This window comes from Cercospora beticola, chromosome 5 (assembly GCF_033473495.1).
Source record: "Cercospora beticola chromosome 5, complete sequence".
In the NCBI taxonomy this organism is placed as follows: Eukaryota; Fungi; Ascomycota; class Dothideomycetes; order Mycosphaerellales; family Mycosphaerellaceae; genus Cercospora; species Cercospora beticola.
In genome coordinates this window covers 3,898,064-3,909,197 of record NC_088939.1, presented here as the reverse complement: position 1 = coordinate 3,909,197, position 11,134 = coordinate 3,898,064, and the positions used below count along the sequence as shown (strand labels likewise).

The 11,134-nt window shown below is 52.0% G+C and overlaps 2 protein-coding genes across 2 annotated transcripts; both read right to left on the bottom strand.

Annotated features, from left to right (window-relative positions):
* Positions 1–916: 916 nt before the first annotated feature.
* Positions 917–1,969, bottom strand: RHO25_008708 (uncharacterized protein; the record flags this gene model as incomplete). Its single annotated transcript, XM_023604514.2, has 3 exons — positions 917–1,132; positions 1,193–1,739; positions 1,818–1,969. 3 exons carry the CDS (start codon positions 1,967–1,969, stop codon positions 917–919), a joined length of 915 nt encoding a protein of 304 aa, XP_023460654.1.
* Positions 1,970–2,588: 619 nt separating this feature from the next.
* On the bottom strand, positions 2,589–7,770 carry RHO25_008707 (uncharacterized protein; the record flags this gene model as incomplete). Its single annotated transcript, XM_023604513.2, has 2 exons — positions 2,589–7,634; positions 7,690–7,770. 2 exons carry the CDS (start codon positions 7,768–7,770, stop codon positions 2,589–2,591), a joined length of 5,127 nt encoding a protein of 1,708 aa, XP_023460649.1.
* Between the last annotated feature and the right edge of the window lie 3,364 nt (positions 7,771–11,134).

The window sequence follows — 11,134 nt, the reverse complement described above, 5'->3', positions numbered from 1 at the left end:
TCTCCTCTCATCGCGGGAAGAAAGTATCGTTCTGGTCCTTCTGGGTATCGATGAGTGACACTTCAGCATCCGAAAGAAGCTCCAACGCGTCCGCTCCTCATACGCGACAAGGCTGCGACTGTCGCACCATCCAGCCATCTCAACATGCGATCAGCAAGATTGTCGAAAGCGGAGGGGTTCCAATCTTGGGCATTTCGACAGGAGATACGGACAAGCTTGATCTCTACGAGAAAAAGTACGATGGTAAAACCGCGTACATCGCCTTCATGCCTACCGATCAGCGCGCGATCTGTTCTCCAGACTACAACACAATCACGACTTGCCAGCTGATGGCCATAGCGATGACACTTGGCAAAATTTATGTGCACGAGATTCGAGCTGAGCTGTGCTTTTGGCTGGCTGGCCTTTGTGTGCCTGCAGGACAATTGAGATCCGAACCCAACATGGCTGAAATCCAGCGCAATGCCTACCGAGTGCTGCATATAGGGTGATTGGACTTAGAGCTTGGGAAAGGAAACAAGAGACGGGAAGCGAGCGGCGGCAGCGGCCATCTGCGCAAAGCAAGGTGGAAGACCAGAGGCACTAGAGCAACACAGCCTCAGTACTTCGCGGGCGCGAGGCAATGAAGACACACACGTTTGGGTCCTGCTAGGAGTCCAGGCAGCGGTTAGAGGCCACTTTGAGAAGGTGAGCTTCTCAGCACATTACAGCTTCGACAGGAGGTAAGATCTGGCATTTGTAATATCCTGGGCGGGCTGAGTAACGGATGCACACACTAGAAATAGATCTGCTCAAGAAAGCAAGAGTACATTTCCGATCTGTTCGTCCATGAAGCTTTGCACTTTTGCAGGTACTGTGCTCCTCACAAGTTTGACATTCTGGGTATTCTCCTTCATGATGATCTCCCCTTCCTCCACTACTGCAGATAATCGCCATTGGTCTCCTTGTGGACCACGTCGAACAGCGGCTTCGCACTGAACCAGCCAGCACGTCCAGTGCCCACAGAACGATGAGTGTACTGGGCCTCTTCCTCACCAATCGCAATCGGCTTCTCGCCTCGCGAAGCAGCAGCCGCCTCGGCCATGAGCTGAGAGTGGCAGCACTTCTCCAACGACACGAACCAGAAGATTGTCTAAAATATCAGGGTCAGTACGACAACCATCGCATGAATAAAGACATGCAAACAACTCACCTCCTCAATCGTAGATCCCACAGTCAACAACCCATGATTCTGCAACAGCGCCGCCTTCTTATCCCCAAGGCACTTCGCAATATCCTTCCCCTCCTTCTCCGCCAACACGACCCCATTAAAACTATCATAAACCACATGATCATTATGAAACGCACAAGCATCCTGCGTCAACGTGTCAATCTTCCTCCCCAACGAACACCAAGTCCGTCCATAAATCGAGTGACTATGAGCTGCACAATTCACATCTGGCCTCGCAGCATGGATCGCCGAGTGAATCATATACGCCGCCGTGTTAAGAAGTCGGCATGGGCCTCCATCGATGACCTGTCCGGAGTGGTTGACAAGGATGAGATCGGACTTGTTGATCAAGGAGAACGCCACGCCGAATGGGTTGACCCAGAAGCAATCTGGTTGCACTGGATCTCTGAGGGTGATGTGTCCTGCAACACCTTCGTCGAAACCATATTTGCCGAAGATGCGGAAGGCAGCTGCGAGGCGGCCTTTGAGGTATTCTCGTTCCTTGTATTTGTCTTCGAATTTTGGTGGTCTGTCACGAACATCAGTACATGTTGGAGTTTCTCATTGTTTGCGATTGAAATTCGCAATCAGATTATGTGAAACGAACCTGGGGAACTCTGTCATCTTGCCTTGAGCAATCGTCTTCTTTATCCCCGGCTCAAGAGGCGCTTGGCCCTCGTTGGCAGGCACAGTATGTCCATTGCTAGCAACAGCCTCGGTAGCCCCGTTGCCATTCTGTCCTTCAGCGTGTGGTGCCATTTTTGTGTATTGCTTTGATGTTGGTAGAGAATTAGTGTTGTTGTAAGGAAAGGTCGAATGACAAGAAAGAACAATGTCAGCAAGAGTAAGAAGTCCAGCGAGTGTGGCAACTGCTCGGCAATGCTGCTGTACGGATGTCGCAGCGCTAAGGTATTTGCTGGCGAACTTACGTACCCGCCCTATCGTCGACCGCTTGCCCCGCATTGTCACGAGTGAAGCAGTGGGATGCCTCACTGCGGCAAAGCCGATCTCGTCCTTCGCCTAATCTTTTTTCCACGGCTGATGACATGCGTTTCTGTGATTGTGACGCCTTCCACGTGCTTGTACTCGCATTACCAGGTCAAATGGCAGACTTGATGCTTATTCCCCACGGGTACGCTGTCAATAAGCAGAGTAGAAGCCTTGTTGTCACTCTCATCACAAGGCATTGCACGAAATTCAAGGTAGTGTATGAGTTGAAGCCAACGGAATCAAAGCGAATTCTTACGAGATACGAAAATTGACTGCATACTGTCTAGCAGTACTCAGTCATAGACCTGTTAATCCTGAGAAAGTGGTATCATATCCGCGCGCACCACGCGCTCAAATCGCCCCCGGAAAGCGCGGTATCCTCAACGCCCTAATCAAAGCTCTCATCGGCATCCTCGAAATCGTCTTCTGACTCGTCCTCGTCCTCGTCCGAATCGATGGTGTATTTCGACTTCTTGGTAGTAGCAGCAGCACGGCGAGATCGTGCCGCCGGCTTGGCCGGAGCGATGTCGTCCTCATCGTCGCTCAAAATGTCATTCGCAATCTGATCCACACCGTCATCCTCATCCTCATCGTCGGAAGAAGGCAGCTTCTTCTTCGATGCACCGGCTTTGGCTTGCGCGCTCGCCTTCTTCGCTGCGTAAGCTTTGGCGGCAGGCGAAAGTGCTGTTGGCTTGGCTACGGCAGGAGCAGGAGCCTTCTTTGGCTTCAAAGCAGCGGTCTCCTTCGCTTTTGGCGCAGCTTTGGTCTTCGGAGCTGCCTTTGCAACTGGCTTGGCGGGAACGTCAATGTCCATCGAGTCCTCATTGTCAGACAGGATAGTCCTATTCGTGACCTTCTGAGGCGAGTTCTGTGCGAGTTGAGCCCAATCGGTTTCGTCATCGGAAATGTCCGCCAATGTCTTCTTGCTGGCCTTTGGCTTCAGACCATGGCTGCTGGTTGGACGAGATGCAGCGGGGGCACTGGTGTGGAAGAGGCGAGAGCCTTGGGCATCGGCGCTAACGTTGCCAACGCCCTTCACCATTTCGCTGACATCGGCGAGCATATCGTTGCCTCCGTCAGACTCAGAATCGTCGCTGTCAAGCGCGTATTTCTTCGCCTTCTGAGCCGCGGCCCTGCCAGCACGTGCTGGAGGCTTCGAAGCAGCTTCCTTGGCTACAGCAGCGAAGACATCGTCGTCGTCTTCCATCTCGACATCAGAGTCGATCACCTTCTTGGCCCGGCCAGTCTTCTTTGCTCCTGGCTTGACAGCGTCGGAGTCTGTGTCTTCAACAGCCTTCTTCGCACGACCACGCGGCTTCGCCGGTGCTGCAGTTTCGACCTTTTCGACATTGATCGAAAGCTCGGGTGCCTTCAATGCTGAGTCTAGAGTCGTCTGCTTTGCAGCTGGAGGAGGCGCCACAGGCTTCTGCTCGACTCCGTTGACCAGTGGGTAGGATCCAGCTGGCTTAGACTCCGTCTTCATGGCAAGCAACCCTCCAAGAGCTTTCGATTTCGTGGTCTTGGGCTTCTTTGGCCCGAAGTCCTCATCCGAATAGTCATCACTGTCACCGGCTTTACGCTTCTTGCCAGCCTTGCCTGTGAGACCAAGTTTGGCCGAAGCACGGCGTCCCTTGGACTTGATCTTCTTCTCACGCTTCTTCTCCTCATCGAGCGCAGTGTGCCAATCCTCGCGGAGTGCCTCCAGATCAGCTTTCCAAAGGTCCTGAGGGGTCTTGACAGTAAGGTCATTGATCTCCTCTTCCTTTTCACCAATCTGCTTCTTGAGCTTCTCTACTCTCTCCTGGGTGAGCGACCAGATGGCCATACCGAGCAGGTAATCGAAGTCGCTGGCGCCAGCGGCAATATCGGCGTCGGATTCTTCATTGTCATCTTCTTGAGCCTCCTCTGCCTCACCCGCCTTCTTGGCATCAGCGACCTTTGGAAAGCGCGTGAAGTTGAGCTTGTCGAGCTCTTGGACCAGCACGGACTTCTTCTTCTTGCTGACGACCAGCTTGCCGTCAATGATATACTGCACGAATCTCGCCTGATTGGTAAGCTTGTTCAGTTCTTTGTGCATGACTTCCAGCATGTGGTCCTTGCGATGGAAGTACTTTGTGAGTCGGTACCCGTAGAATTCCTCGATGATGTCCTGGGGCGTTGCATACTTGTAGATGCGGCCCTGGGGATCGAATGCGACCATGTTCGATGTCGCTTGAGTCTTTGCCAATTTGAAGAGCTCCTCAAGTTTATCTTCATTCTCCGCCAGTTTCTTCTCCTCCATCTTAATTATGAAGCGAACGGTTTCAGGCGTATTGTACTCGGTGTAGTCCTTGATGAAGGAAGGTACCTTTTCGGCCTTGATGATATCTTCCAGTTTGTCCTTGAAGTCTTGCGTCCACTGGTGCACGGGCAATTCGGTGATCTCAACTTCGTTGCTGCCTGTCTTCACGATCCTGCCAGGGAACTTAAAGCGATCCTCCGTAAGCTGCTCGGTCTGTCCTGTCCAACCACGGTACCATGGCATCATAGGCACCATGGACTCCTTGGTGGCGCCCGGGGTCATACGTCGAATGAGATTGTCGATGACCTCCTCTGGGTTATAGCATGGGATGGAAGTGCTCCAACCAGTTCCAATACCATCAGCACCATTGATGAGGATCATAGGCACAATTGGACTGTACAGTTCTGGCTCAATGGTGTGGCCATCATCCTCATTATACCGCAACAGTGCCTCGTCCTTCTGGTCGAAAAGACGGCGCGCGAAAGGTGACAGTCTCGTGTAAATGTAACGAGCGCTGGCAGCATCGCTACCACCCTGGAGACGGGAACCAAAGTTACCACTTGGCTCCAGAAGATTCATGTTGTTGGATCCCACAAAGTTCTGTGCAAGAGCGACGATGGTCTGTTGAAGCGATGCATCACCGTACGCGTACGCAGTCAGACCAGAGACCAGACCAGCAAGCTCGACTACCTTGATATCCTTCTTCAAGTTGCGGCGGAAGGCGGTATACATGACCTTTCGCTGACCAGGCTTGAGACCATCCACAACGGACGGGATGGATCGCATATTGTCGGCCATGGAAAAGAGAATGAGTTCTTTGTTGACAAAGTCATCATAAGTGATGTCGTCTGTCCCCGACATATCCAGGTAGGTGCCAGGAACGAAGCCCTGCAGCCAGGTTTTACGTGCATCAGCTCTCTTTTTCGAGAAAGCGAGATCAATCAGTTCCTCTTCGTGCTCCCGCATCCTATGGAAACGCTTCAGGTGCCGGTCCAAATCCTGGAAGTATATTTGAGCATCTCGGGTGTCCGATGTACCCAATCCCTTGTAGTACTTGTGCTCCCAGCCCTTGGTGTTGCCTGGCAATTTCTTCCACTCCTCGTATTCAGGCATTGTGAAGAAGTCACGCTTTGCTTTTGGGTGTCTTTGGTCGCCTTTCCAGACCTTGACAATGGGCGTAATGAACTCAAGCAGAAAACCCTCGATCTTGAGTAGCGAGGGGAACTGAACCTGCAAGAAGTTGATCAGAAGTCCCTTGATGTGGGAACCATCGTGATCTTGATCTGTCATGATCATGATGTGACCATATCGCAAACCGACGGTCGTTGTGTACTCCTTCTTGTGCTGCAGGCCGATAAATTTCTTGATGTTCTGAATTTCCGCGTTCTTCGAAATCTGGTCAACGGAGGCGTCGCGAACGTTGAGCACTTTACCACGGAGTGGAAAAACACCGAAGTAGTCTGGATCGACCACAGCACGACCTGCCAACGCCAGCAAGGCGGCTGAGTCACCTTCAGTCAAGATGAGAGTACATTTGTGGCCATCCTTTGTACCAGCTCTGTTGGCATCAGTGAGCTTGGAGTGATTCATGCGCTTCCGACCACCGCCATCAGACTTAGCCAGGACTTTGTCTGCCTTCTGCTGCGCGAAATGGAGGATGTTGTTAACGACCTCGGTCTTTGCGATGTCTTTGAGGAATTTCTCGGTGACCTGCGGCTTGCTGCCAAAGGCGCTGACTTTGGTCGTAAGCTGCTCTTTTGTCTGCGATGTGAACGCGGGATTTACGATCAAGCAGTTGACGAACAGGAAGATGTGGTTCCGAAGCTGTGCCTTCTTGAGCTTCACACCGCCCTTATTCTTCTTGTTGACGATCTGTTCGAGCTTGTCACAGATCTGGTCTGCAATGTAGTTGACGTGCGTACCGCCCGTGGTCGTCGCAATGGAATTGACAAATGACACTTGCTGGAATGAGCCATCCGACACAGCGAATCCGATTTCCCAGCGCTCGTGAGGGTTGTCTGTCAAGATGACCTGTTCCGGTGCTTTCCCGTCATTTTCCAGGTTCTCGGTCTTGATAGCTTTGGTGTACATCTCCATGTACTGCTTGAACTTGCTGATATTGATTCTCTCGCCATTCAAGTAGACCTTGACGCCCTTGCACGTGCCAGCCATATCGTAAACTCGTCGCTTGACCAGACCTTCGAAGTCCTCGTCCATTTTGTCCATACCGAACTTGCTAAAATCAGGCTTGAACGTGATCTTCGTGTAGTCATCGCCCTTGATCTTGTCGATCTTGGCCTTCTCCATGATGCTCATGTTCTTGCGCCATGTCTGCTTGTAGCGCTGCTTGGTCTTCGAGTCCACAGTCTCCAGGTGGAACTCAGTCGAGTAGATGTTGGTGAGTTTTGCACCGTATCCGTTTCGCCCACCAGTGACTTTTGCTTCTTCGTCGTCGTAGTTGGAAGATGTCAGAAGATGCCCAAAGATCATCTCTGGAATCCAGATACCCTCCTTCTCGTGCATCTCGATCGGTATACCACGTCCGTTGTTTCTCACCGAAATCTTGCCTTCGTTGGGATCCACATCGACACGCAGCTCATTCATGTTCTTGTCACGCTGCTTGTTGTCCGCCGCGTTGACCAAGATTTCGTCGAAAATCTTGTACAGACCTGGCACATAGCTAACCTTTCGGTTCTCCATTGCCTCCGTCTCCGAGTTGTAGATCCATAGCTGGTCGGTTGTGTACTCGACTGAGCCGATGTATGTATCAGGACGCTTCAAAATGTGCTCAAGTTGTGTCAACTTCTGATATTGCTCCGACCCCTTCTTCGCCGTTGCAGCTACCGGAACGTCCATGAAGCTCTCGTTCTCGATCTCAGCGAGTGGTTCTGACGCGACCTTCTTCTTAGCGGGCGCTTTCTTCTGCTTCTTGTTCGAGGGTGGCGTATCGGCAAGAAGTGAGTCGTCGTTATCAGAGGGTACGTCGACGTCCGAGTTCTCCTCGTCAGAGTCTGGTAGGGCGCGCTTCTTCGCAGCTGCCTTCGGCGCGGCCTTGGTGGTTTTCAAGGTCGTCTGCTTGGTGGCTTTCGGTTTTGCAGGTGCCTTCTTCGCAGGCGCTTTGGTGGTTGCGGGCTTTGGCGCTGCCTTTGCCTTCTACGTTTGGTCAGCACATGGACTGAACATGCGAAGTGAGGTTCTCGGCACTTACAGCTTTTGGCGCCGGCTCAGGCTCGAAGTCACTTGAGGCGCCGTCTTCGAAGACTGAGTCGTCCATTACGGAGTCGTCCATGTTCGCGTCGCGCTGCTGCGCCTAAGACGCGCCTGTAGGGGTTAGTATTGGAAACGAGAGCGATGCCGGCTATCGCATGGGGCTCGTGGTGATGCGATTGACCAGCAATCAGGAGTGCGATGTGCCTGTTGTAGCAAGTGGTGTGCTATAGAAAAGAAGCGCGGATGTTTGTTGCGATTGTTTATCCTCGTCAGTTAGCGCGCTTCGGCGTCAACAGACTTCGAGTTTGACCCGCAGACCCTGGCAAGCGCCATCCCTGCAGCTGCGTTCACTCATGTTGACTCCACTCCTCTCTTCACTCTTGACGCACAGCGAAGACTGTATTCCTGTATGAGCCTAGGCAGCAGGCAACATCTATTGATATTGAGCTGACGAATTGCTCACATGCCAGACCCCAATCCGATGATCATCTGCCTGAGCACGAGAAAAATGGCGTCTCCCCGCTGAAACCTCTCCTCCAAGCGCAACATGTTCATCGACATTTGTTGGCAGACATTAAACGGTTTCGCCAGTGCATGTTGACATATCATGCAGCCCACGATGAACCTGCAGCGGCCGTTGACTTCACAATCCAGGTGCTTCACGAACCCTCTTGAAAGAATGTGCGACCAGGAACTATACGCATGAATCTGCCGAAGCACTCCCACTTCCACGTTGGTAGTGCAGGTAGCCAATCTGGTCATTGCTTCCGAGATCGTACCTCCTACTTGACGCGTTCGATACTGCTCAAAGTGACTGGACCGCCTTTTCCATGACCAGCGACCTTTTCGCTTCGACTTACATCCATCCCATCACCTTTATGGCCGCTGAGCTCAGCATCACCGCATACATCAGCATCTCGCCGCCAAGTCACGCCATGCTTACTCACTTGCGGCCAGGCGCAAGATCTCTTTGTGTGCGTCTTTCCGGACGCGTTTCTGATTCGCTCCATCCGTGCACAACAAAGAAGCCACATACAAGATAGGCTGTCGGGTCTTCTTGAGTGGCTATGTGCCATGTCGTGCTTGATGCCAACCAGCCGCTGACATTCCAATGGTAGGTGAGGTCTGAGCGCATCTCAGCCACTCTCCTTTCCACCTCGAGGGCGTTCAAACACCAACAAAACACCAGGATATTATCCTCCAACGGCAGTGGTGCATGTCTGAACTCGCGGGCTAAACAAACTTGGAATTTCGTCGAGAAAAGCAATTAGACTTGTACGTTCGGTTGAGGTGGCACCGCGAAGGACGGGGTTTGAGTACGTGTTGTCAAGAATCGGTGAGGATTCTTTGAGGTTGAGTACAAAACTTCTCGAAGAAGCTTCCTCTCTTGGTAAGGTATCGCCCCGCGTCCTGGAGAAAAACCGCCATGGCTCTTTCCGTCGGCCAATCGAATGACTACGCCCGTCCTTAGCGGCACGGACGAGGTGAAGCGCTAGTAGCCCAAGCTTCGTCGCTTGTCTTGATAGAGCCCAGGAGGTCTGGAATTGGGGAGATGTTCCTACGTGGCGTAAGTGACATGGCTGAACTATCGAACTCACTCTGCCGTCGCAGGGGAAAGGCCAATAAAGTTGACAGTTTGGCGAGCTCTTCATGCAGCCAGAGATTGCTCCCAACGCCTCATTATGTAGATGCGTCAGGTTACGAGCCTGGAGCTGTCGCTGCATATACATGCAACACTGCCACGTCTGAACGCTGTCTGATCGCGCACTGTCGTTCAGAGAGTCTTACTCCTTCAACATGCGTTCTCTTTTGAGGCTTGTAACTCTGCTTACTATTGCGTTCAGCGACGTTGCATTCTCGAGCAATAGTTATGGGCAGTACAAATGCTCTAACGATGGATGCTTGAAAGCTGTGAGGAACGCCGGTCGATCGGCATCGAAGGACTGCTCCTCTTACCTGGAACTCACGAAGACCGCAAGGCCTAGGTATTGACTAGCTACAGGAGCCGAAGATAGACCACGCGTGCTGACATTTGATTTTGTAGCACCTGTACGAAGACGGTAACAAAGACGGTTCATGGCTATTATCCTACGAAGAGGAGCGTAGAAGATGGTCTGTAGAACATTCACATTCCATTCGAAGGCATCTATGAATCTGACATTTGACTAGCATTTGACTCTTCCGCCGCCATTGGGCCAGGCTTAGAGGCTCGTACCGACAAGAGTCGTCCGAGATACGCGAAAAACTGTAACCATTCCCGCTACAAGTCTGCTTGCTCCTGCATTGGGATAAGACCTCATACCAAGACTGTGCCTGGTACAACGCGCACCGTGACGGAGACCAAGACTGTAACGAAGACCAAGAAGACTACGACAACGACACAAAGTACGACTGTAAGTAGGCAGCGATTTCCCTTCCCTCGATCAACTGCGGAGCCCCATCTTCTTCATAGTATCCGAAGACCTCTTACTAACGACCTGCAATGGATAGAAGTCAACTACATCGCCTTCAACCACAACGTCCTCGACTTCAACGACAACTTCGACTTCAACGACTACGACTACGACTTCGACGACGACAAAAACTACAACAACGGTGAGTAGATCCGTCTGCGCAAATAATTAACACGAACATCAGCTAAAACCTGATCCAGGCCCCACCCATCCCAACAAGCTGCGCACTTTGCGACAATGGTGGAAATGACTTCTGCAGTCAAGAGGGCTGTTTCTGCTTCATCCGAACAAGCGATATGGTAGCAGTCTGCACCTTGAGTGCTTCGTGCCAAATCTGCACCACTGACGATGATTGCACGGACAACCCCACCGACACTTGTTCATTTGATTGTTCGGGTTTTTGTGGTGGCGATAAAGGCCAGGGAAGATGTATTCGAGTCTCCACCGACCTCGATGGCTGCGGTATGCCATCTCCCCCCACTGCTAAAAGGGAGTTGGAAAGGGTTTTTGAGGAGGCGAGGAGAGGGGCGAAAGGAGCTCAGCGTCGTCGTCGTTAAGCTCACTAGAGACCGAGAGTAGCTTTGTGCGTGAGCACTGGGACGCTATGCGTTGAAGGCTGCTTTCTCAACGTGGCATTTGTGAAGGCAATAGAAGTGCTCAGCAGGATGTGGAGAGCAAGCGCCGACTGTCTGAGCCTTGCTGACTTTGATTTTTCAGATACAATTTTCTAACAACATCTAGTCGTTTCGATTCTACGGCGATTGACAGTATTTACAGGATACCGCTTTCGCAACGACATAGATGGCCTCCGCCAAGGACAACTCCTAAAGACGCAGGGTGACCTTAACCGCGTGATCGTTGGGGAGGTATCGTCGCTCGACGCAGCACAATGATTTACTACCAGTCCCTCCGGACGCCTTGTTGCTATTTTCCCCGACATCGTGGTAACAGGCCGCATCCTCTATGCCTTTGTGAGTTCGTTTGATTTCG